This window comes from Apteryx rowi, unplaced genomic scaffold (genome assembly GCF_003343035.1).
Source record: "Apteryx rowi isolate R43461 unplaced genomic scaffold, aptRow1 scaffold_1027, whole genome shotgun sequence".
Taxonomy (NCBI): domain Eukaryota; kingdom Metazoa; phylum Chordata; class Aves; order Apterygiformes; family Apterygidae; genus Apteryx; species Apteryx rowi.
In genome coordinates, this window is record NW_020447228.1 from 87133 (window position 1) to 113713 (window position 26581).

At 42.0% G+C, this 26581-nt stretch overlaps 2 protein-coding genes across 4 annotated transcripts; one reads left to right on the forward strand and one right to left on the reverse strand.

Annotated features, from left to right (window-relative positions):
• On the forward strand, positions 1–10077 carry SNRNP48 (small nuclear ribonucleoprotein U11/U12 subunit 48). 3 transcript variants are annotated; one of them, XM_026065598.1, is made up of 9 exons: positions 1–403; positions 520–633; positions 1011–1071; positions 1783–1857; positions 4675–4863; positions 5791–5912; positions 6360–6475; positions 7510–7671; positions 8588–10077. In XM_026065598.1, exons 1-9 carry the CDS (start codon positions 368–370, stop codon positions 8625–8627), a joined length of 915 nt encoding a protein of 304 aa, XP_025921383.1. In that variant the 5' UTR covers positions 1–367; the 3' UTR covers positions 8628–10077. The 3 variants fall into 3 exon arrangements, with proteins under 3 accessions (XP_025921383.1, XP_025921374.1, XP_025921391.1); XM_026065589.1 differs by having other exon boundaries at positions 3–403; positions 7507–7671; XM_026065606.1 differs by lacking the exon at positions 520–633 and having other exon boundaries at positions 4–403; positions 7507–7671.
• Positions 10074–26573, reverse strand: ROPN1L (rhophilin associated tail protein 1 like). The gene is made up of 6 exons (XM_026065619.1): positions 23119–26573; positions 20752–20918; positions 18686–18809; positions 18338–18499; positions 13488–13663; positions 10074–10187 (listed from the first exon to the last, which is right to left on the reverse strand). Exons 2-6 carry the CDS (start codon positions 20880–20882, stop codon positions 10097–10099), a joined length of 684 nt encoding a protein of 227 aa, XP_025921404.1. The 5' UTR covers positions 20883–20918; positions 23119–26573; the 3' UTR covers positions 10074–10096.
• Positions 26574–26581: the final 8 nt, after the last annotated feature.

Consider the following 26581-nt stretch of genomic DNA (forward strand, 5'->3'; position numbering starts at 1 on the left):
GGGGCCTCCTTCCGCCTCTGGCGGCTGCCTGTCTCAAAGTGACCGTTAGCGCGCAGGTGCTGCGCTCTGGGTGCTGTCTTTCAGCCTCGGCGCTTCTTTAGGCTTCTTCGTCCTCCAGGGGGTCTCCTCACCGCTAACAGAGGGAGCAGCGCTGCGGTCTGGAGTTCGCAGGCGGCGCGCCCTTCCTTACAGAAAATGGCCGCTGCGCCGCACCGCGCAGAGCGAGACTGAGGCCGGACCGCCCCTGGGGCAAGATGGCCGCCATGGGCCGTGGCTGCGGCGGCGGCCAGAGCGCCCTGAGTAAACATGGCCGCGGCGCCTTCTTCCGCTTCCGGGGGCCTCTGCGGCCGCCTCGCCCTCAGCGGCTATGGCGGCTCCCTGCGCGCTGTGGTTCGGGGACCAGGTAACGCCCGGCCGGGGCGGGTGGGTGGCCCGCGGGGAGGCGGCGGCAGGGCAGGGCGGGGCGGGGGGTGCTGGGCCGCGGCGGGCCCGGCAGCACTGACCTGTGCCCTGCGGCAGGCGGAGCGGGTGGTCTGCCCCTACGACGCGCATCACCGCATGCCGGCGTCGTCGCTGCAGAGGCACGCGGCGTCCTGCCGGCTCCGCAGGATGGGCTACTCCAAGGAGGAGCAGGTGGGTGCCGCGGCGGGCCGGGCCGGCAACCGCCCCCTGTGGGAGCTGCTTACTGGGGGTTTGGAGGGAGTGTGTGTGTTTGGGGCGGGGGGGGGGGGGAATGTCATAACTGATACTTTTCTTTGGGGAGTTTTCGTCTTTTCTGCTGAAACGGGCCAGCTGCAGGGTAAAGCCCCACCCTGAGCCCTTCCAAGGAGGGTCCAGTTGCGTAAGTGGCTCCCGGTGCTTGTGGGGGGCTCTGTGAGAAGGAGAGGCCGCTGCCTAATAGTGCGCCCAGGGCAGGCATCCCCGCCTGGGGTCAGAAGGCTTCAGAAGCAGAGCCGGGGGTTGCTGTCACTTGTGTGTTGTTAACCTGCCTGAATGGCTTTGTCTTGCAGGAGGAAATGTATGACTCGAGCTTTTTCTATGAAAAGCTGAAGATACCCACTATTACAATGGGTAAGTGTGCAGCTGGCTGAGGGAATCCTGGACCTTTGCGTGAAAACTGCATCCTTGTAACTGCAGGATAGGAGCATATGACCGCCAGGGACACCCCTAGTGTGGCAGCATCCAGCTCCTCGCAATAACGCACCGTGATGCCATTCGTAACTTCTTAAGATCTCTTAGAGAAACTGAATATTTACATCATTTAAATTTGTTTTGTCTTGTTGTGATACTTTGCTGTAGTTTATAGTCATCGCACTTCTGTCACTGTGTGATTCTGCTCTGTAGGTATCTTGGCCTTTTTCATCTTCAAATCCAAGGAGGATTTTTTTTTCCTTATGTTATTGTATAGGTTCTTCCTCTGTCCTCCTTACATCAAGTGCAGAAAGTGTGTTTGTATTAATATATGTGCTTAGAAGGCAGAAAAACTGGCTCTAAAGTTTAGGTGTGTAGTAGTGGAGCAGAATAAAGTTGCTACATATATATATATTTGTATGCTTTTTTTCATATCTCTGTAACCCAGAAATCCTTCTTTTTTGTCTCCTCAATTAAAATGTGGAATAGATTAAAATAACGTTTTAGTTCATACTCTAGTTATGCACAAATAAACTACTAATGTTCAATAAAATACCATAAGTCTCATAATAGAGGTTGGGGAATAAAGACTAATCTCTGCCAGGTGCTTGATTTAAAAGTTCTGTGATATTTTATTTTCTCTTTCTGCAGATAAAGATCTACAGTTTCACATTGTTCAGCAAGCTAAAGCTGAAAGTGCAAAAGAAGGTGTAGGCTACAACCAAGGTAACGAGAATATAGATACTGATATTTCTTTGATTCATCTGTGGAGAGCCGCTCTTATCTCTCCCCGCCCGGCTTCCTTGATTCCACTTGTGAATTGCTGCCAGGACTTTTTTTTTTTTAATATTCCTTCCCTTGTATATTTTGGAGCATAACTACCTTCTCTACTCAGGGCAACTAAATGAGGGAATCTGAGTCTTTTGTACTCAAACCCATAGTTCTTATCAGGACTGGAAAATCAGCACTGCAAAATTTAGGAAAACTTCTAAAGCACTCATCCCTCACTTCCTGTCCCACTACCTACAACTGTTTTTTTTCCTGCATTTCCTGATATTAACTTCTGCCCTTTGGGGCTCAAATGCTTCTCAGGCTGCCTCCAACCTTGTTCTTCATGGAATGCTCTGGGGAGCAAAGGAGCAAAGGAACAGGAAAGACTCTTTTTGTTTGTTTGTTTGTTTTTGTTTTTTTTCAGGTTTCACTGTTAGAAATGAACTATATGTGCTTGTCCGCCTCTCCTCTGATCAGAAACAAAAAAACCACATGTACTATTATTATGTGGAATTATTTCAAGACCCTGCTGAGAAGTGGTATAATAAATATGCTGTTACCTCTGCGAATTTGATGCAGCCCTTTGCCGCTCCTGTCAACTCATTATTTTCTCTATGTCTCATTTTTCAGTGGGTTTTGTGACCAGTCTGGGGTATAGGTGAGGACTAATTAAGGCTTTTCTTTGGGAGTTGAGACCAAGACAGAGTAGAAAAGTATGGCTACTTATAAAAAACACTGTAGAGCCGCAACATATGCTTTGGAAATGAGTGCAACACCTGAAAGATACAGTATTTACTGTCTGCTGACCTTTAATTTGTGCAGGAGGGAAAGTGCATTTGTTCTGCTGTTCTGACTTGACAGTCAAATACAGTAGCACTGGCTGGCTCAGGCATAGATTTTCATGTTGTCTTTGTTTTTTCTGGCTTAGCAAAAGGAGCTTTAACAGTCAGTTCCTTGGGAAGAAGTTTTGTGTGCTTGGCGCCATGTTTGGCTTATGTCAGGTGCATTTTCTCTAGAGGGTGGTGGTAATTTAGCAATTTGATGCAAGTACATTCAAGTAGAAAGGAAACAGATGAATCTTATACTGAGTGGTGCATTGCAAAGATACATCTCTGATCCACTAGATGCCAGTGTTTGCTATCCAGTTTTCACTGCAATCTTGCATTTATTTGAAGAAAGCACTGATGCGGTATTGAATTGTTTCTTGGCCTACTTTAAGATTTACTGACTTGGAATTATTTGCTTGATTTAAAGTCTTCAGCAATAAAAAGAGACAAATGGAAAGCATTATTCATTGAAAATTTCCTTTTGACTAACTGTATCAAAGAAGTTTTTTTTCTTTCTTTTAAAAAATTTCTAACTATATTTAGAATAATGATATAATGGGAAAGGGAGGCTGGTCTTGATCATAAGTTGTGGGATACTTGTAAAATCACAAGCATATAGCTATTAGGGCCCTTTTATGGACTTCTGTGACCCTGGAAAAACAGAGGATTCTAAAAATAAAATACCAGTATTCATATTTAGTTGTTAAATATGTAAGTGAAAAGTTCTGGTTTGAATTCCAAGTATAGTAATGAGGGGAAATGGTATTTTAGGTCTGATTTTGTAAATTAGAGTTACCATGGCTCATTCCTTCCCCTCCACCACCCTGATGTCTTTGCTGACTTTAGTGTGTTTCAAGCAGGATATGAAAGATTGCCCAGCTTCCATTAAGTCCTACTTTGCCTGATGTAGAGARGCAGTCTCTTTGCTATTGTGAAGATAAGTGTTGGCTTGAAAACGTATGGGTCTGTGTGGGATTGCCTTAAGATTTGCTGTGCCTTGCACGGACAAGGTTTGATTGTGGGGAGCAGGATTATGGGGGTCAGGTCAATGGCTACCAGCAATTTGAATGTTCTCAAGTAAAACACTTTTCTGCAGGCAATATCCTAGAATACTGTATCCTGTATTTTCAGGAAAGCCACTTTGCTGCTGGTGCAATGGATTGAGAGTGGATTTATTGCTTGTTTTGGGGGATGTATGTTTTAACCAGGGAATAGGAAGACAAAGTACCAGGCTAATCATTCAGGGAAAGAAGAGTTAGCAGGCAGTGAGGTTGTTCTGATAACTTTAAGTTTAGATAACGGAACTAATTTGGAGCATCTTGGAAATACCTTTGTAGCCTTTTTAGCTCTAACTGTGATAGTCTATTTTAAAAACTTTGAAGAGAAGATGACAGTGTGAGTGTGACTGATTTGCACAGACAACATTCAGTTATGTAGTCTCTTAGACACTTTGGCTCTTGTTGACAGAACAACAAATAAATTTGCAGCTAGTACTTCACAGAAAATTTTATGAGTAAGATTCACTCACAAGTTAGAGCTGCTTAGACAGCAGCTTCATCCTTCTTGTTTTAGCTTGTAAGCCAAAAGCTGAGATTGATGGGACAGTACACAGAGCTTAACTGAGAACGTTGTTTATTTTAGGGATACTTACAATTTGCTCTGATCTAATGTGTTCTCTTCAAAACATAGGAAAACCCATAACTACAGTGTAAACAATGGGGAGAGGTTATAGAATGTGTGTGTGGTTTGGGGGGATTGGGGTTTCTGTTTTCTTTAAGCAATTTTTATCCTTTCAAATAAAGAAAGATGGAATTCCATACAGTTTTATAGGGAAAGGATGAAAACAACATGGGTGTTTCCTGCATTGTTTGCTTGCTGAGTTTCTCAGTGTTTTCCTATATTGTCCTAAGATGCTACTAAAAACAGCTCCCTGGTCAACTTTCAGGATCTTATTCATCACTGCCTGTGGAAGTTCCTCAAAATCACAAGCGTTTCACCTGTGACCTGACTCAAGCTGATCGCCTTGCTCTTTATGATTATGTTGTTGATGAAACAAAGAAACAGAGGTCTAGGTCCCAAATCACAGAAAATGACAGTGATCTCTTCGTGGATTTAGCAGCAAAGATCACCCAAGGTTTGAAAAACAGCCTATTGTTGAGTTTGTCACTCAGAACTTTCACTGTATGAGCTTGGTTGAAGGCCAAATTGAATTTCTTATGCTATTTTTATTGTGGAAAAACATACTGTTCTTAAAAGCCACAGTGAAGACCTGGCATCAGAAAACACCAGTTTGGTATTGCTTTTCTTCTCAGAAAGCCTCAGTGCTCTTTTTTTCAGCACGTGTATTGTGTGTATCTATCTCAGTGGAAGGGAGGCACGTTTGTCTTTGCTGTAACTGACTTCAGGTTACTTAATATTAACAACTTATTGTGAAACTTGTAAGAGTATTTGCTCTAAGAGATGGTGAGATTAAAGATCATTTAAGAATAAAAGCCTAACAAGAAGTTGGCAGTCATCTGATAGAGTTCTTGAGCAATATACAAATAGGTATATCAGACCAGGCTTCTTATCACTATTGAGTCATGCCAGTTTGTATTTATACCAACTGAAACATGTATGTATGTTATTCTGTGGGCCCTGCTATGCTAGGAGGTAGGAAATTAGTGTTTGCCACCTACACATGTAAATGTTTTACAAAATTAGTTTTTCTCAGTCTTTTTGTCCTGTAATAAAACTGGCTTTAAAAAGGTGGTCTGTGTTTTGGAGACATTTGACCAAATTGCAAGCCAATATATTGATTTGGATCACTGTTAGGAGACTTAGATCACATAACAACATTTGTATGGTAGGTTTTTAGTCTTGTGTAAATGTCTAGCAAGATGGTTGGAGAGGAAGCTTGTGCTAAACCTTGTTTCATGACAGTTTCTGGAGAAACTTCTGTTCAAAAGTGACACAACATTTTGTGTTTCAGACTATTATTTCTAAAGCAGCAGAATTATATACCTGCAGGTGCTAATGTTCTGCTAATAATCATTTGCTGTACTTCTAATTTTTTTGTTAGATGATAGTCAGAAAGGTCCAAAGTCCCATCTTGAGATTCTGGCTGAAATGCGAGACTACAAAAGGCGACGGCAGTCATACAGGGCTAAGAACGTTCATATAACAAAGAAGTCTTACACTGAGGTGAGTAACTAAAGAGGAACCTATGAGGCTTTTTGCACACAAGTACTTACTTTATCTCAGCATAAGCAACGGTATGCCTATTCAGACAAGGAAAATGGCTCTCTTTCTCGTGCTTGCATCCTCCCTTAGAGTTGCAAACTGTAGAGAAATTTTCTTTTTTGGTCAAATCCAAAAAAAGTTTATTGCAGCAAGTTACAAATAACAGCAGCATTTCTGTCAGTGTTGGAATTCTGTGAAATGAATGTGAAATACCAACAAGATACAGTTAATGGTCCACTATAAAATGGTGCTGGATTTCTCTTCTGTAAATAAAACTTTCCATTTAAACATCTGATGTACAGCTTTTTCAAGCAGTATAACCTTCTCTTATGTAGCTGCCAGTTCAGGCCACTAGCATGACATGCTGCTTTTTTAGTTTTTAAATGCATTTTTTTTCATAATCTTCAGGTGATTCGGGATGTGATTGGTGTGCATATGGAAGAACTCAGCAATCACTGGCAGGAGGAGAATAAGTTGGATAATGCAGAAATATGTGAAGGCGGGAAGTCAAAATCTTCAGGAAGGTATGCCACAGTTAGCAAATTCCTAACAAGTGCTAAAAATGCTTTCTGTGGGGCCATCAGCACCCTTGACAGCCTGTAATGATATCCTATTATGTCTTTATAACAGCACATACAAACCTTGTTTGACACACGCACAGTTTATCTTATACAGTTCTATTAAGTTCCTGCTTGAGAAGCTCTGTCTGCATGAAGGATGAGGAAAAATGAATTGTCAGCTTCCTTTCATGGATAAGGAGCTGAGCTGTAAGCAAACCATGTGAATAGATAGTTTTGGTAGAACTGGGGAATTAATATTGCTCCCCTGTGTTCAAATGCCCATCTGTATGATAGCTAGGGATGGAATGACACTTGAAAATACAAGTGCACAATTTTTTCCCCTCCCCACTAAACTGCAGGAAATGCTTTGCTAATGGTAAAAGTGTTTTACATATGCATATTTTGTCTGTTAAGCAACACTACACACTCTACCATGCATTTATCATGGTTCCATTTTTATTACCTGCCAAAAGTCTATTTTGTCACACCTCTTCTTCAAGAATGCTTTGAGATGAAAATGTTGTTAAAACAAACTAAAAGTAGTTTCTGTAGGTGTTTGTGTTCAGCATTAAAATAAAGGTGAATGAAAATAGAAGATGAGGCTTGCCAGGTTCTCCAGCTGTAGGTAGTAGCTTAAGACAGGCAGTTACAGATTTAGAGCTATGAGTTAAAGATTTAGAGCTAGACTAAGTGTCTTCTACAGTCTCATGTTTCATGAGCAGAGGTGATTAGACTGCCTCTCAAGGCTGTTCTAATACTCCTATGGTGGTAGGGAATGACAATGGGATGAAAAAGGTGCATGTAAGGAGCATGGACTTGGGCTCTTTTGGGAGGTATTTATTGTATTTCTGGGGGAGATACACAGGCTTTATAAGATATTCCCTCCCTCTTTCTTACACTATTATTAGGTCATTATATTACAAAACTTATTGAAAACAATAGTGACTGTAAAACTTTTTTTATTGAATAAAACCAGTAACATTCTTTTTTTTCAGAAGGGAAGACAGGCGATCAGCTTCAGTGGACTCACGGCAGTCTGGTGGAAGCTGTAAGGATACTGATAGCACAAGACACAGGAGAGATACCAGCAGGAGTCCAAGCAAACAAAAAAGGAGTCGTGAAAGAGGCAAAGACAGAGATTCTCGGAGAAAAAGAGAAAGGTGAGCCTAAATAGYGTCAAATGACTTTGCTTCTGAATTGGGCAGCAGTAGCCATCATGCACATAAGAATTTAGTGCAAAGAGTTATAAGCTAGGATAATCTCATATACAGTATAACAAGCCAGTGACATGAGGCTAGTAACACTATTAAAACAGAATTTGCTGTGATATCATAAACAGTGATCCAAATTTCAGCATTTACTCTCACCTCTCTGAAAGATGATACTCTTAACAGCATGGTGCGGGATTAGTTCTGTGCTGTCTCAGGGTTTTTTTTTTTTTCTTAATTGGACCATCTGCCCCCCATGGTAGTGCTGATTAAGTGATGTGTGCTTGTTGTGTCTAATGCAGACTTCTGTTGGGAGTTGCACTGGGACTTAACAGACTGGACTGTTTGTTTCACTATGTACATACACTCTCCTGATTAGCTTTTCCAAATTGTTTTGAAGCATCCAGTGCTGTTGCTCTTTAGTAGTTCTGAACATAGTTTTAGGCAGAAGCAAACAGGTGTAGGCCAGATCATGTAGCTGCAAAAGTGTCCTTGTTGATAGCATTACAAGACTATAGGTCTGCAGGACTTGCGCTTGAACAAACACTTAAGCCTGTGGTGCTGGAAGGAACTGCATTATTCCTAACATCTATGAAAGAAATGTTACAGATAACTGCATAGATAGGAATGACTGCTCGTCTCAAAACTGGTTTCATTATATAATTTAGGGTGTACTGCATCACTAACTGCCATTGTGGAATTACATGACACAACTTTGATTAAAACAGCATGGGAAATAAACAGTCTTAAAGCAGTTTACTTTTTTTCCAGCTTAGAGGATATGATTACATTTGACAAGAGCTTTCCATTTTCTGAAACAATGTTTTTCCATTTTCCATTGACACATGATGGTTGGTTGTTGTTTCAGGGAAGAAGACAAGTATCACAGCCATAAAAGAAGAAAGTAGAAGCAAGAACATGAGTGGTGTTTGTTAGCTGTTTAAAAGACTACTCCTACAGGAAGAGCTGTTACTACTGCTAGCGTGCCAAGGACATACAATACTGGCATTGCCTCACAGCTGTGCTTGGATACAAAATGAAGGTCTCAAGTCTGATATGTACACCTTTCATCCTGACAAGAAAGTGTGCAATTCTAATGCATCTAATTAATAAGTTATATTGATGTCTCTTGTCCATTTGAGTGTAGGCTGACAGCAGAAACAACAGGATGAGGAATGAAATCAGAGAGGCTGTATTAGTTGGCTTTTCTGGCCCACAGATAACATATCCAAAGGCTGGATCTGGAACAGGGCTGTACATGTGTTCAGTATGCTGACCTCTAGAGACTAGGCTCAATTACAATTAAAAGGCATGAAAACAGCTGCCCTCCCACCTGACCTTCTGTCACCTCTGGGAACAGTGTTCCAAAAGGACTGAAAACAGAGTTGCTTATGGGATGTGCCAGAGGGGAGAATGCAGATTTCTAAGTTCTCTAGCAGTTTAAACATCTTCAACTGCAGTTATATATTTTTTAATCACTTTTCACCTACTAAAAACAAATTATAGGAAAGTTATTGCTTCCAAGCTCATGTTTAAAGGAAGTTAAGACCAATGTAATGTGGCAAAGATGTTGAGAATAAGCTAACTGATCATCATAAAGCTCTCCAAAGAAACTAGCTGGAAGGTACCAGGGACAATCATAATACTGCTGGTTGGCTTTTCACCAGTTTCCAGTTTCCTTCTATAAATAACTAGGAATAGCAGACTAACATCTAAGTATTAGAAATGTAGAGGTTTAGTAAGATCTAGAGGACAAATACAATACCTTTCCTTGTCAGAAAACAAGGCATAGTATTTTTAAACTAGTCATTAATTAGAAAGTCCATTTGAGAACTTAAATATCTTCTTCCATTCTCAGAAGGTCCTAATGATAAGGAAAAATAGATAGTACAGATGCAGTCCTTCCTATAGTTGATGTTTTTTCCAATCACCTCAGTCACAGGGTTCATGTTGAATAGTGCCTGATAAAACTGCTTGTTTAATAGAGCTTATTCACATAGACAAGGTGGTCAAAAGACATGCTATATATGTGTAAGAGTCAAAGAGCTACACAGAAGCATAATGAGATGCACTAAATGTAACAGTCCAGACTTTTCTAAATATAATTATATTTTATTTTCTTACAATTAATTACAAAGTATAGTTAGAAAGATCCCTAATAAAATACATTTTACTCAGTATAAACAAATGAGTGAAAACTCCCAAAGTGTGGAGAGGTGGGAGAACTGTATAACCATGTATTCAACTAACATCCAATAAAGACAATTTCAGGAGTAGGATAAAAGAAGTGCTAAAGAGAATCTTTCCCTATTGTACTTTGCAAGTATTGTTCCTCTGAATAAAAGTGACTTCCACATACTTATTCCATTCTTTTTCCTCACCTGGTGCTGAACGGTAGCTTTGATAAAGACAGTGTTGAAGGCTGGGTCAGAAAGTTTCTGAGCTGCACCATGCCACCTTGCTGGTCACTGGAAGGGAATAAATCAAATGTTTTAGAACAACACTTTAATATTGTAAACTCTAGTGTGCTGATAAGACACAAACCTTTTTAACAAATGGGCAGCATCAAGTCCTTCCCAAATAAGCATAGGCAGTCCTTGCAGAAGAGAGAGATGATAGAGAAAGTATTCTATTCTCTATTACCCTTAAACTATGCCCAAGTACTGCTTCCACCAGAAGGCCAGAACTCAAAAGAGCATTTTTCCACCAACTCTTTCAAGTGACCTTCTAGAATACAATATAGTCCAAAGCAGAAATATAAACTAAAAATAGACTAAAGGCATAGATTTAGTATTGCCCCTACTCTAACATAAAATTTATGATGAATAGTTTTAAGCAAGTTCTAACCACTCCTCCTTCTTTCACTTAGGAATATGTATCTGAGTAAAGCAGGTACAGGCCCAAATGAAGACCAAATGCAACTGCATTACAGGAAAGATCTTACTGAATGTTACATGGGTGGAAAAAAAGATTTTTTTTTTTCCATAAGACAGTAAAGTGATAACTTTTATGGAATCTTTGAAATGACTTCTCTTCCTGAGCAGCTTCAGCCTCATCTTGCAGAACAGTGTACCTTAGTAATAGAATATCCTGCAGTGACAATTTTGGCAAAGTTAATTACACAGTACATTAAGAAATTCTATTAAATTTAAAAGCAAGAACTTATGTCTTTAACTACCACTAAGAAACTCTAGTTACACAAATAATCTTTTCTGTTCTGCCTGCTCAGTTCAGCTGCTATTTGGTTATATGTAAAGACTTAATGGTACAGGATCTGAGATCTAAGAGACAGGAAAGAGAAGCATCTGGGAGAAGGAAGAGTTGTTTTTAAGAGGTGTCTGTTTTAACTGAAATTAACGGAAGTAACTGAATTTAACTGAAAACTGAGTATTTTTTCCTCCAGGCTAGTAGCATTTAATTCCTGGTAAAGCCCTTACCCTTTTTTGCCTTAAACCTTTGTTGCTGGAGTGAAGAGTGTAACCACACTTCTGTTTGCTCCCTAAACAACAGGTGAAGAACTGGGATTTTGTTTTACACTGCAATTGGCTGGATATATTTTAAAAAGCTGTATGCATCTCCCCTTAATAAATTTTCCTTTTGAAGGTGTTTCTATAAACTTATTTTTACCTTTGTACCATAGTTAGATATTAATTTGCTATGAGGAGGCAGGAATGGTCAATACAACTAAGTTCTATAACAACATATTTTAAAACCATTTTTCTACTGGCTAAATTTTGTTTCTTTTAAAATACAAAATTTAGATCTTGTCCTTTAAACTTAAGGGCACCATATTTCCCCTCAAAAGATTCATCCAACAGGATGTCTTACAGTTTACCATGTGACATATATAGTCTTGAAAGCCCAAGAAAGATGAGATATACAGTGTCCTAAGAACAGTAAATGCAGAGTCATGTCTGAAACTCCCACAAGGTTTCAGGAACTGAAATTTACTTGGTATTACGAAAATGTGGAGATTTCAGAATTGGTAATAGACTGGGGGATGTGAGACCACAGTGAGATTTCCTTTCACCTGCTACAGACAACAAAAGAACCCAGAGGTCACAGAAACAAAGAGCTCCTGTTCCAAATTTATCTATCACTGGCAAGAGTAGTAGAACTGATCATCCTTGATGGATATCTAACTTGGTTTAAAAATGTTGCAGCAGGAGGTCTGTAACATCTTCATGCTTTCAATGAGAAGTGGAAGTATTTCCTGAAAAGATAACTCATCTTTTTTAACCGTAACATTGGAGAGGAAGGGAGAGGCAAATGAGATGATTAACAAAAAGATGAAATACTTTTTTCTGAAATGAGGGTTATATTAATAGCAAACAAGAGAGCTATTATTAAAAAATTATTAAAAATTGGTAATCTGGTATCTGTAATGACAAAAAGAAGATCCAGTTCATTTGGTCCCTCTGCATTTCTGAATTTCTATGTGCATGGAGCTGGTAGCAATCTAAGACAAAGAGACTAATTCCAGGTAGATGGTAGGAAACGGCAGTGGGAAACTATGGATAAACTGAGAGTTTCACTGAAAGYTGGGTTGAAGACATGATCAGTCTCACTCTCATACAGCTGTGTCTAGCAGGAATATATGCAATTTCATGAATGGATCCTTACCTCCATCTGCTCAAAAGTTAGAGATTTTGCCACTGACTCATGTGGGTACAAGAATTCAAATAACTAATCCAAGTGCATTGGAGATGAGCTTATCATCTATAGCATTTAGCATGAATTAGGCCTAGTTAGCATAACTGTTAACATAAGTCAAAGCATTTTAACTTACTTTTTGCTATAGTAGTAGACAAAATATGATCAACCACCTGTTCGAAACAGACTAGTCTTGGTGTGCTCAAGAAAATAGATAGCTAAACTATGCAAATAACCTGTTGATCATCAAGAAGTGCAAATGTGTCCAGAAGAGTTCAGAACCAGCAAATTGCGAGTACCAACAATGGTGAAAGCAAATCAGAAAATGGCACTGCAATTTGAATAGACTGATCACGAATAAAGTATTTTCTACCCAAACCTGTAACAAGGACACTTAAGAACACTGGTGGTAACCAGAGTGCCAAAAAAACTCTGACCAGGGGAACCTCATGACTGTGCACCAGGATTCAGGGTCATCTTAGTGTCCAATCCCACTTATGCCACCTGCCCCATAAACTATTGTATGCTATTTAGTAATTAGACCTTTGATACCACGCTAATAATTACCTTGTCTTGATATGAGACGTGTTATTCACAGAGTTTCATTATCTCTTGATGAACTGCACTAGATGAAGTCAAGAGGCAAGAACCGGGTCACCTCTATTACAAAGCAAGCTAAAGATTATACAACAGCACTTGAGATCTGAACAACACAGCTGGCCTTGATAGCAAAACCTTGATAACAGAACTGCTGAGCAGTGAGTTTTTGCTTAACCTTCAATTTACACATCTGCTGTGAAGAACTGCATCAGTTCACAGCTTATTGAGAAGACTGATACCACTCTATAAAAGCCAACTCCAGAGATACAGAAAGAGAAACCAGACAAACTGGAAATATACTCAACCTCCCCAAATCAGTATGAGTTACACCAAGAAAGGAAGAACTGTTCAGGTCAGATGATGTCCAGCCTTTGTCCTTTATACCCACTAAAGGCAACCAAACACCAAGACCATTCCAGGAAGGACAATATACCATAGGTAATACTACAAAACTTGAAGAGCCTTAGAATTTAGTGATCTACACATTAAAATGTCATGTCTAAATTTTTACTTACACTTGTTCTTTAATGGCGATGAGAAAAGCTTCAGTTTTCTCCTCTGGTATCTCTCCATCTATACTGGCCAAATACGAGTAAAGGAATGCGAAGGTTTCAAATGCAATGCGAGCAGGTCCACCATCTGGGTCAGTTGTTAAAATTTCACAGGCATATTTCATTGAACTCAGTAAGGACTGTAAGGATTCCAATCAAGAAATGAGAGGAACAGTATCAGAGCCATGAACATGCTTTATATACCATGACAAAATACAGACTGTAAGCTACTCAAAATGAGTGTAAATGAAATTAAGGTTTTATCATTACGTAGCTTTCTACCCCAAATTTACCCCCAAGTGCAGGTCCAGGGATGGAAACAATAATGAAGTTCTAGTAGAGATGGGAGTAAAAAAATCAGCAGAATCCTATGATATTTACAGATTGCAAGGGGTAGTCTAAGCCCTATCTCCAGCCCAGCCAAATTGCACTGCCATATTGCTACCATAACAGCTCAAGCCTCGGTATATCTATTGTTGGTATAACTGGTATGATATTGTTTGATATTTCGGAATGCTGATATTCACCATCTTCCCTACTTGCAATGAAGTTCCATTTCAGCAGTTAGTAGAAAAAGCACTATGGCAGTGGTTGCAGGGGGGAAGGGGGTGGAATTGAGAAATGGATAGTTTAAATAGAAAAAAATGCAATGATTGCATTGCCAGGCTGGCCCCATATTTAGAGCTTCCAGATACTAAAGCATTCTCAAAACAATATTTAACATATATTTTTGTCTCACTACCCCTTTTTGCCCCCACTGTAGAAGTCATGAAAAATGTTATCACATACTTATAAGAACATCAGCTTAGTGTAAGACTATTTTAGAAGCTCCCATGCTATTGTAAAAATGCTCTCTTGCAACTTTATTACTGTCAATAAAAGAAGAAAATTTAGATTTAGTAACATTAACTGCTTCTATGAAAATTTAATCAGCTAAATAATCAATTAATAACTGATATTTTCATTTCTCCCTCCAGCTCTTCTCCACAGACATTTACATTGATGCCATAAGCATCACTCCTCTATCATCCTTATCACGAGAGCACAGCTAACAGATGGAGCCAACAGACACAGACTGCTGACCTGACATCTAGAGAGGCTTGCTGGGGGCTTGGATCTGAGACGTTGTGGAGAGACTGCCAAGGCTTGTCTGTCCCTCTGACCACGTGGGCACCAGTGAATACTGTCAAGGGCAACTTGGGAAGTATGAAACATGACTACAGAGCTCTGAGGGCAGTGGTCAGCAGTACAGGGGGCCCAAATGGTTTTCTCCTTGATCCTGCCAGTGAGAGAGAAGGATGTGAGGAGGAGAGGACGGATACTGCAAGTCAGCAATTGGCTGTGCAGCTGGTGTTGGCAACAGGGTTTTGGTTTCTATGATCACATGACCTTGTTTGAAGATTGACATTTACTTGGGAGAGACAGGATCCACCTCACTAAGCAGAGCAAAAGCATCTTTGCCAAAAGGCTGACCAAAAGGGCTTTAAACTAGGAATGATGGGGGAGGGAGAGAGTTACAGCAAAAACACAAACAAAACAGGGCTTATGTAGGGGCACCTCAAGAACTTGCATGTAGGCAAGGAAGTGTCTACAAGACAAGACCGTGGGGAAACCTCCTGCACCCCTTCTGGGAAATCAGCACTCTCAGATGCCTCTCTGAAGTGTCTGTACACAAATGCAGGCAGCACAGGGAATAAACAGGAGGAATTAGAGATCTGCGTGCAGTCGCAGGGCTGTGATCTCACTGTGATAACAGAGACATGGTGGGATACCTCGCATGGCTGGAATGCTGCCATGGATGGCTACAGGCTCTTTAGGAAGCACAGGCRAGGAGGGGGAGTTGCCCTTTGTGTGAGAGAGCAGCTGGGATGCATGGAGCTCTGCCTAGGGGTGGACAATGGGCTGGCTGGGAGCTTACGGGTAAGGATTAAGGGGCAGACTAACATGGGTGACACTGTTGTGGCTGTTTGCTACAGGCTGCCTGATCAGGAGGAAGTAGATGATGCCTTCTACAGACAGCTGGCAGTACCCTCATGTTCGCAGGCCCTGGTTCTCATGGGGGGCTTTAACTGCCTCGATATCTGCTGGAGGGACAACACAGCAAGGCACAAGCAATCCTGGAGGTTCCTGGCAAGCATCGGTGACAACTTCCTGAGACAGGTGATAGAGAAGCCAACAAGGAGAGGTGCTCTGCTGGACCTCCTACTTACAAACAAGGAAGGGCTGGTTGGGGGTGTTGTGAAGGCTGGGGGAAACCTTGGCTGCGGTGACTATGAGATGGTGGAGTTCAGGGTCCTGTGAGGAAGGAGCAGGGCAAAAAGCAGGATCGCATCCCTGGACGTCACGGGAGCAAACTTTGGCCTCTCTGGGTACCTGCTTGGAAGAATCCCATGGGATAGGGCCCTAGAAGGAAAGGGGTCCAAAAAAGCTGGTTGATATTCAAGGACCACCTCCTCCAAGCTCAAGAAGAGTCCACCCCAGTGAGCAGGAAGTTGAGCCAAGGGGGCAGGAGACCTGCATGGATGAACAAGGAGCTCCTGGCAAAACTCAAACAGAAGAAGGAAGTGTACAGAAGGTGGAAGCAGGGACAGGTCACCTGGGAGGAATACAGGGATATCATCTGAGTATGCAGGGATGGGGCCAGGAAGGCCAAGGCCCATTTGGAGTTTAACCGGGTGAGGGATGTCAAGGACAACAAGAAATGCTTCTTTAAATACACCAGTAACAAAAGGAGAACCAGGGAAAATGTGGGCCCACTGCTGAATGGGGCAGGGGCCCTGGTAACAAAGGATACAGCAAAGGCAGAGATAGTGAAGGCCTTCAGTATGCCCCAGTCTTTACCGGTAAGACTGACCTTCAGGAATCCCAGGTCCTGGAGACCACGGAGAAAGTCTGGAGAAAGGAAGACGCTCCCTTAGTGGAGAAGGATCGGGCTAGGGATCTCTTAAGCTAACTGGACATCCACAAGTCCGCGGGCCCTGATGGCTTGCACCCACAAGTGCTGAGGGAGCTGGCCAATGCCACTGCAAGGCCACTCTCGATCATCTCTGAAAGGTCATGGCAATCAGGAGAGGTGCCTGAGCACTGGAAGAAAGCAAATGTCACTCCAGGCTTCAGAAAGGGCAAGAAGGAGGACCCTGGGAACTCCAGGCCAGTCAGCCTCATCTCCATCCCTGGAAAGGTGATGGAGCAGCTCATCCTGGACACCATTTCCAAGCATATGAAGGATAACAAGGTGATCAAGAGCAGTCAGCATGGATTCACAGAGGGGAAGTCATGCTCAACCAGCCTGAGAGCCTTCTCRGATGGAATGACTCACTGGGGAGATGAGGGGAGGGCAGTGGTTGCTGTCTGCCTCAACTTCAGGAAGGCTTTTGACACTGTCTCCCATAACACCCTCAGAGGCAAGCTGAGGAAATGCAGGCTAGAGGAGCAGGCAGTGAGGTGGATTGAGAACTGGCTGAATGGCAGAGCTCAGAGAGTTGTGATCAGTGGCTCAAAGTCAAGTTGTAAGCCTGTAGCTAGTAGTGTCCCCAGGGCTTAAGCCTGGGTCCAATCCTGTTCAACTTATTCCTCAGTGACCTGGATGAAGGGAGAGAGTGCACCCTCATCAAGCTTGCTGATGATCCAAACCTGGGAGGGGTGGCTGATACAGCAGAGGGCTGTGCTGTCATTCAGAGGGACCTCGAGAAGCTGGAGAGGTGGGCAGAGAGGAACTTCATGGACTTCAATACAGGCAAGTGCAGAGTCTGGCACCTGGGGAGAAATAACCCCCTGCACCAGTACAGGCTAGGGGCTGACGTGCTGGAAAGCAGCCCTGCAGAGGAGGAGCTGGGAGTGCTGGTGGACAACAAGTTGACCATGAGCCAGCAATGTACCCTTGTGGCCAAGAAGGCCAAGAGCATCCTGGGTTGCATTAGAAAGAGCATTGCCAGCAGGTCAAGGGAGGTGATCCTCTCCCTCTGCTCAGCCCTGGCAAGGCCGCATCTGCAATGCTGTGTCCAGTTCTGGGCTCCCCAATACAAGAGAGATGTGGAGCTCCTGGAGCAAGTCCAGCAAAGGCCTGCTAAGATGAAGAAGGGACTGGAACATCTCTCATATGAGGAAAGGCTGAGAGAGCTGGGACTCTTCAGCCTGGAGAGGAGAGGGCTCAGGGGGAATCTTATCGATGTGTATAAACATCTGAAGGGAGGGTGTAGAGAGGATGGGGCCAGACCCTTTTCAGTGGTGCCCAGTGACAGGACGAGAGGCAACAGGCACAAACTGAAACACAGGAAGCTCCTTATCTGAATAAGAGAAAACCCTTTTTTCCTGTGAGAGTGACTGAGCACTAGAACAAGTCACCCAGAGAGGTTCTGGAGTCTCCATCCTTGGAGATACTCAAAAGCCATCTGGACATGGTCCTGGGCAGCCTGCTCTCAGTGACCCTGCTTAAGCAGGGGTGGGGGGGTGGATTAGATGATCTCCAAAGGTCCCTTCCAACCTCAACCATTTTGTTATTCTGCGATCCTATTTCCCACAATCCCAGCTCCTTGCAGACATGCTTGCCGTTTTACTGACATAGCAGTAAACTGAGGCCAAAGCCCCCCTTTCTGGTTGTGCTCCCCTGACTAAAAGCTGACTGGGAGCACAAGTAAACATGCAGGCTACTTTGCCAGCTGTTGCTTGCAGACACAAAATACAGACATAAAATGCAGACACAAAAGCACCACTATACTATCCAAACCCAAAGTCCATTTGCATTAATTATTTTGAGGTCTACTAAATATATGATCATTTACTTTTGTTTATGAAGGCTGCTGTTGTGAACTTACCCCACCGAGCACACTACACCCAAGTGCCAGAATTTTCATCCATTCCACCTCTTCACTGAAGTTGTCCAGTTGTAGAATAGCTTTCAGTTGTTCCTCTGGCAAGCACAAGTGTTTCCATTTTTCCTTGAGTTCTGCAACATTCACGAAGGCTTTTGGAACAAGCTTTAAACAAAACCATAGTACCACGTTCAGAACTCTGAGAAGCAGAATGAAGCTAATACAGTCCCTCTCCAAAACGCATCAAATATTCAACAGACAACCTCTAGGGCCCAGCTGCGTTTTTTGTCCAAGAAAAACGCATTAGCATTCCTTAATGGCATTATGCATTTGATAAAGGCTGTTTTGTACCTGTTTGTGCAAGATTTTAAGCAGTCCTAGGGTCAAACCGGTGTCTGTTTTCTGTGTTGCTATAGGCATTTCAATCCTCTCCTTTACAGGAAGGGGCTCTCCTTTTGACAACGCTGAGAAATAACTAAGTAAATGGAAAGAGCAACACATTTCAGTGCCCATGATGATTACAAGCTTAACAGAAATATAAGTTCTTACAATTCTATAAATGAATCTATGTGCTCCTGAACAGAAGTAGCAGCATTCATGTAAGATTCCTGTATGCTAGAATTCCTACCCCACCCCATGCTCAGATTCCATGCTTCTTTTTAGTGGAAGCCACAATCTTTAAAATTGTACTTACTCCTTTTTATGATACTCCAATAATTCTGAAGGTATTTAATTTATATTGTGCATGATACATTCACTCTTTCTTGGCAAAGGCAGAGGGTGATTTATTAACATCAGAGCATGCTTGGAAAGGCAAAGCACAAGCTCTTCCCAGGAGACTGACTAGCACCTTAAGGCTGACTGTTTTAACATTCCACCCACACACTACCTGAAAAGCACAACCAGCTATTTACACTTCAACACTCACATAAGTATTTTTGATATTTCTGGCCACTGTAAAATAAAACTTAATAAACACAGCAGAACTGAAATTGGAAGCACATCCTTTTAATTATAAGGCTGCCACAGCCTTAAGAAATCCATCTCTGGATCTCTACCATCTCTGTCACAGATAGCCAATAATCTAAAACGCGCAAGAAAAACTTAGTTTTCATTCAGTCAGTGGTAGGTCTGACTTCAGCGTTTCTCCTCTTTTCCTCCCCTGGTCACTCAATCCCACTCCCAGGCTATCCCATACTGTGCAAATACTTGCAAAGATGCATGGCAAACAGCACTGCAGAACTGAACCAGCTTAAGTTTATAAAAAGAAATACATTATATGTATGCACCTGTAATACCTGGGCTATTTTTCAGCCTGACCAGTTTCCTGGTCTGATTACTCACATGACCAAACACCACAGCATGACACAAAACGAAGCTGCTTAAGCAACACTAGCATGGCACATGAAACCACAGCCGCCTTCTGCTTTGTTTCCCAAATCCTAGCCTTATTCTACCTCAGATGCTGTTACATAAGAACATATTTCAGAAAGAGGAGGGTACAATGAACAATAGTCACCGACCAATTTGCTGAGACAGCACTAGGAAGCTTACTTGGTTTAGCAAGTTCCCTACACTATACTCAAGCCAAGAAGCTCATCCATCACACACATCACATGTATCATATTCCTAAAAACAACACACAGTTTTAAAAAGTTCCCACTGTTCTCCAACTCCACAGCTGTAGCGATTCAGCTACATTTGTTTTGCCTTAACTGGACTAGCCAAACTCAAAGCTAGATTAGTTATCAGTCTGCCAATCTTCCCTCTCCCCACCTACACACATTTTTCATCCCCCCCAGCCCCCAAATGAGCACATCTCACAACTACTGCTCAGAGCTTGGCCACATGACCTGTAGAACTAGAAAAACCTAGTGCAAGCAGTTGAAGTAAAAATAAATACATAAATAAGAGAAGCAGTGTGTCTTAAAGCAACTGCATCATCTACTGAGAGATTTTTTTTTTAATGTGGACTATCATCTGAAAGTCACAACTTTTCAGGCTCTCTTCCTATTTCATTAATGTTTAAGCAGATTGTTCTGGGAAACAAACAAAAACCCTAAGCAAGCTTAAGAATTAGAAAACTATTTCATTCCCACATTCCCTTTAAATTTTGAGAAGTCTTACATGAGGAAAAAAAAACCTTTGCTCTTCAAGACAGAGCAGTTAACAAAAAAAAAAAAAAAATCTGCATGGAACTTAAACTGTTCCACAGATATTCCAGATCTAAACCTCACTGATAAAGTACATCAACTATACTATTTTTAACTTGCTAACAGGCTGCATGCATGCACAGAAGCATGCGTGTGATATACAAATTGGTTAAGCATCTATGTCAACTCAGCTGCACAAGAGGCAGCAGGCTTTTCTGTGTCCATACACATAGCGCTACCTCATTACAAGAATGCTATACTTACCCAGCTGCCCACTGCAAAACATCACAAGGTTGAGTCCTAATAGCAGCTTTGGTAAACTGCTTCAAAATATCTGGTAGCTCTGGAGGAATTTTGATCTGCTGAGCACAAAACATGGTCTCTGGAAGAGGCATGGTCCTTTCAAGTTTGGTTATAAGAACCTGAATGAACTAATAATAAAAAACAGCAGTTGATAGATGGAGAATGCAAATGAAACTAGGGGTGTTTGGGGGTGGGTGGGAATAGTGTTTGTACCAAAACTCTCTAGGATCTTTCCTTATTCAACTACTGGGGCTAGACGACACTTTACTAACCTCAGAAGGACAGACAGACAAGCACTGGAGGTCTCTAAGAACCTTAAACTTGACGGAAACACCAGGCAAAATACTTAACTGGAGCTTGGACTCCAACTGTAGCTTCTTATAAGGTGAACTACCCTGGTTTTAACCCCCGACTCATCTCCAAACCCTGATCAGAGATTTTCTGTGCAAGACAACAGGTTAAAGCCAACCCCTTTTACATGTAACATAATATACCCTAATAACAAAACCATAGTAATATGACACTTCAACAGCTATCTTTAAATGATTTTAATGGATTTTTCCCTCAAACCTATTACAATATACCTGTTTATAGAAAGAGCAGTTCAGACAAATCACATCAGCAAACATGGAAGCTAGCTGTGCTGACAACTAACTATTGCAAGCCAAGAAAAATCTTGTCATTTTTGTATTGAAACTCAAGCATGTAGCTTACCAAATTTCCACTGTGTCTACATGTTTAAAAAAATACCGTAGCAGAAAGTTACTAATTTGTGCTCTGGGCAGATTTTACATCAAAAAACTACAGTGATGACCAAAATATATTCACATATGCTGTAATTATGCATTGTACTTTGCTCACAAAGCTCTACAGGTAAGTTTGACTCATTCAGAACAACATATTTGTTGCAAGGAATCCTATTGCCCAAGGTCCAAAAGAAAGGACATTATATAGGTTATTGTTTGGCCCTTATCCCATTTCAGCATCTGAGTGCACTTAATGGGAAATCTAAGCACACTCCTCATTCTTTCAAGGACAAACTACAACTTAAGTTTCCTTAGTGACAAAAGTGGAAAGCATGTCAGCCATTTGCAGAAGGGAAGGGCAGTGAAAGCAAGAGTATTAAGAAAGGAATTAATATTAGCAGCATCCTTTATCCTTTCAGGTGAGAAAAGAGTGTTTTTTGTTTGTTGTGTTTTACATAAAGAAAAAGTAGTATCTGGCAGGTGGCTTTTTTCCACCCTATCATGTGATTTTTCCTTTATTGGACAAAAGGTTAAAAGTCAGTGATGGAGGAATGAAACCGCTGTCATTAGAGTCTGCTTCTAGGATCAAACCAAACTTAAAATCTCATTGCTGGAGTAATGCAGGCAGGGTAGTGTTTTCTCCATCCCTCTCACAGCAAATYGATATCATAAACAGGCTGCACAGTGTGCATTTAATTACTACATTTGTCACACTCTTTCAGTAATGATTCAAGAATGCAGCTTTAGCCAAAGGACTGAAGCTGAAGGAGAGAAGTTAGAGATTTTAGGATAACCTAGAGAGCAGGAAAAACTAAAGGAAGGAATATATATGCGTGCGTGTGCACATGCGCACTTGGGAAGCATTCAAAGAAAAGAATCAAAAAATAAATCAAAGAGAAAAAAGAAAAGAAGGTGAGAACTGCTTACGCATATTAAGTGTTAATAAACAAAGAAAAATGGAAATCAGACAGGACAGCCTTTGAAATTTTCATCATCAGTAACTGGAAATACCACTAGTACTCTAAAATGAGCTACTCTTACTAAATGCAAAGGTAACCTCATCCCTCCCGCCTCCTATTTGCTACCATTTTACTTCTCCATCCGGGCACCTGCAGCTAGCCTCAGCTGTCCTGGCCCAAGAGGTGCCTGCGGGCAGTTTCTCCTCGTCTAGCTGATGCCGACAATCCCCCAAATCCCAAATCAAGAAGTGGCGTTGCTGGACACGAACGAGCCGGTAGCCTGCTCCTTCAGGCTGACTTAAACCCAGTTCCGTGGCACCCTACCTGGGGTAGCTCTGCCAGGGTCTGCGGCAGCACCGAGCTGCCGGGCCGGCCCCGGCGCCAGGAGGCGGCCGCCCCGCCAMCCCCGGGGCCCCTTCGGGCTCCCCCGACCCCCTGGCGACCCGCACCTCGGTCTGCGCTGCCGCCGGGCCGCCTCCAGCGCCGGCGCCGTCTCCCGGCAACGCGGCGACACCGCCCCCGGGCGGAGCGGGCCCACCCGGGGCGGCACGGCCCCACGCTGCGCTGCTTATGGGCGGGGGGCGACTGAGCAGGCAGGAGAAGGAATTTCTTGCCAACGTTACCTGAAAAGACTTGACACAGCCTAATGACGTCCCGGGCAAAGCAACCAGAGAGCAGGTTACTCCTCGCGAGGGTCCTCCAGCACCTATTGGCCCTGCTCGCGGCCCACTGCCAAGCACCACCTTGGACTCTTTGGGGCAGCAGCATTGTCCAGGGCATCCATCATGGCCTTAGTTCTGCTGTACCTCCTTCCCAGGCTTAGGTGAGATTTTAACAAACATTGTCTGCGCTGCAAAATACGTGTAGGACAAGACATTCCCTAAAAATGTTACTTTCCGTAGCTGCTTCTTCAAACGACTGCCCAGCTCCTCAGTATGCACCGAGGGACTGTCTCAGTGGGAGTCAGGCTCCACAATTCTGAATGTTTGGGACAGAAATAAGACTTGCCCATCATAACTACCATGCACCAGTATGCCTATAGTACTAGTTAGCTGCTGCAAAGCACCTGCTGTTTGCCGTCTGGCAGAATGCGGGCTGATGCCAAGTGGCTGCAGACTACAAAGGAGCCAAAGCTCCCCATCTCAGAGTCATTGCCAGATGCCTTGGAGACCTTTGTTCTTTCCCCTGTGGCTAAAAATAGCAACAGAGATGACCTGAATGGCATCCTCTGTGAAGCAGCCAGTGGATCTAATATATTGATTATAAAGCAGTGCCCCTCTTGGCCCCTGTAACATGGGCTGTAAGCAGCCTGAGCACTCAAATGAACTCAGTAATAGCATTATTCACTCCAGATTGCCTTCACAAGCCCTCGCTCAAAAGAAACACAGGCTCAGCGTGCCTGAAGCAGGCCAGTTTCTGAAAAAGAATGCAATCTTACTTGGAAAAAAAAGAACCCCCCCCAAAACCTTCTTGATCCATACCATGCCTCCACTGATGAGGACTTTAAGGCCAAACCGTGCAAAGATCAGTAATAAAGTGGTGGTCTCAAAACAACCCCCACACATTTTAATAAACTGTATAATCTTTTCATAAAACACAGTTCATAAATATAATGCTCTGCATAGACTACATCCAAGTTTTGGGCCTCAGAATACTTTGGAGATTCCTACAATTACATGAAAACCAATTTCTGGTCATGACACATCTGTTCTTTTAATGGGTAGGTGCTTCCAAAACTATCAATTGATACCTGTACCAAACATTATCCTGCTGGCATTTACCAGTAAGAATGGAATTTAATTAATTTCACAATGGAGTTTTACAAAGGCGCCTAGGGATAATGGGTAAACAGCAAAAGTTTCATATCCTCTGTCATCCCCAGTCCCAAAAGATCCCCAGGATTAGCAGAGAAGTTAACTGAAGTTAATTTCTGCAAAAGGAACATTCCAGCAATACAAATGTAATGCCCTCAATTCTTCCAACTACTGGGTCCAGTGCAGCAGAGTCATGCATAATAGCTACCAGGCCATGTTATGGGATATAGTAGCATGTAAGGGGAGACATTTTCTATGAATATTTCATTACAAACTGTGTATTCTTAAAACAGGATGCTTTAGATACATTGGAAATTGGGGGAGGGGGGAAGCAAAAAGCTAACGCTGTCCTACAAGGATGAAAAATAATTAGAAAACATGAGACCAATTCATCACATGCTGCTCCAGAACATTGCTTCATCTATAAAGGAGTCACTAAAGTAATCTTTGTATAATTACATGCATAAACAAAACAAAACAAMCCCCCCCAACTCTGCAGACAGAGGAAGAGTGCAGCCAGCGCTTGCTCTGCTACATGACCCAGGCTGGTCAAGGATCATATTTAACTCAGGGGAAGAGGGGGACAGGAAAAAACAGATGTGTTACATGAGTTACAATCATCCTTATTATGCAGTCTCCTGGTTTATAATCAGAACCAAGTGTACTGGACATTTTCTGCTGGTTTCTCCTGTTTGTTGCCTATGCCTGTGCACAATTACTCACATTGTTTTAAGTTTGGCATGTTGGGATATTGCTGAGTCCTTTTTAAGAACAGCCATTTCTTTTTATACTTCAGGGAACTAATATTTTTAGCTAAAAATAAGATGCTTCTTCCATGTAATTATATTAAAACATCTACCTAAAGAGTACTATAATTCATGGACACATAAAAGGAAAGGGAGGATGAAGACAGCATAAGAAAGAATGAAGAGTGGAATGACTTTAGAGTCAGCCAGCGAGTAAAATTAATACCAGCAGGTAAGTGGCAGAGGGAGACTGCTCAGTTTCAAGGGTTGGTGGTATGACAACAGTTCCTAATTATACACAGATTAATGGTAAATTGTTGAAGGAAACTCATGATTACTCTTCACTATCTAGGTTCCAATACATAAATTGTATTCAATATAAAGAAATACTGAGCTTTGCAGTGTGCTGTTTCTGGAAGCAACAAGGAAGTCTGTTCCCTTTAGGTAAAACTAGAGTCGTTTTCCAGGAACAGAGTCACTCCTTGAAAGCCAAGTAAACTAGCACAAGTCACATAAACAAGGCTTAGCCTCCCTCCACCTCCCATCTGATGTCAAACAACTCCAAATAGGTGAAATTTCTCTTACAGGAAAAAAAAACCCATAAAAACAAAAACCCAGCTTGTGCAGCCTTCACATCACTCAACAGGTAAGCAATAACAGCAAGTAAGCATTTAAGCAGAGAAACCGATGCATACAGTTGTGCAATAATCTTGTCACTGCTCCATCCCTCAGTATTATATACCATCTTCTAAAAGTTTCCATTGTTAAATAAACTTTGATTACAGCATATTATTTCTCAATTTATGGCAACTTCTAAACATAAAATTTAAAACAGAAACATTGCTTATATTCAACTTTTTAGTTCCAGTGAATACAATTAAGAATTGTAATATCAGAATAAAAGAGAACTCTAACTTACCTCATCTGTTTCAGAAGAGAGCTTTCTTGTTTCCTAAACTACATTACACTATCAAGATTCATTTGCCTGTTTAATGTTTTTATTACTTGTATCTCCATTTCTCCTATGAGCCCCAGTCATTGCTTAGACCATACAGTGCCTATGCACAGAGCAAGCAGAACAAAAACATTGACTCTGCCAGACAGAACTTACAGTCTCGACAAACCGATGCATACATCGTGAAGTACAAGGAAACAAAACAATATTGATCAGCACACTAAGCAGTAGAATCAAYAAGCCACTTTTTTTTTGTGGGCAAAAAACTTTTACAGTTGCCTGAAGAATACCATGGTTACTGTGCAGGTTTTTATAAGGACCTTTGCTCAAGTCTGGGGGGAAAAGCAAGGAAAGAAATAATGTGCTCAACTGAAAAATGATGCTAATACTGCAATCAGTGTTGGAGCTGGCATCTTACTATGGAAGGAAGTGACAGAAATTAGCTATAGGTTCTTGGAGGGCCCTCAGAAATGAGAACAAATAACTTAAGACTACAAATAACTTAAGACTACAAATAACTTAAGACTACAAATAACTTAAGACTACAAATAACTTAAGACTACAAATAACT

Excerpts from the sequence above, each read along its gene's own strand:
- SNRNP48 (XM_026065589.1), top strand. The coding sequence starts at position 368 with ATGGCGGCTCCCTGCGCGCTGTGGTTCGGGGACCAG. Across the intron at positions 404-519 it reads CGCTGTGGTTCGGGGACCAG|GCGGAGCGGGTGGTCTGCCC; the intron begins GTAACGCCCGGC and ends GCCCTGCGGCAG. Across the intron at positions 7,672-8,587 it reads TCTCGGAGAAAAAGAGAAAG|GGAAGAAGACAAGTATCACA; the intron begins GTGAGCCTAAAT and ends TTGTTGTTTCAG.
- ROPN1L (XM_026065619.1), bottom strand. The coding sequence starts at position 20,882 with ATGCCTCTTCCAGAGACCATGTTTTGTGCTCAGCAGATCAAAATTCCT. Across the intron at positions 18,500-18,685 it reads TTAAAATCTTGCACAAACAG|CTTGTTCCAAAAGCCTTCGT; the intron begins GTACAAAACAGC and ends TTTTGTTTAAAG. Across the intron at positions 13,664-18,337 it reads GGTGTAGTGTGCTCGGTGGG|TCCTTACTGAGTTCAATGAA; the intron begins GTAAGTTCACAA and ends GAATCCTTACAG.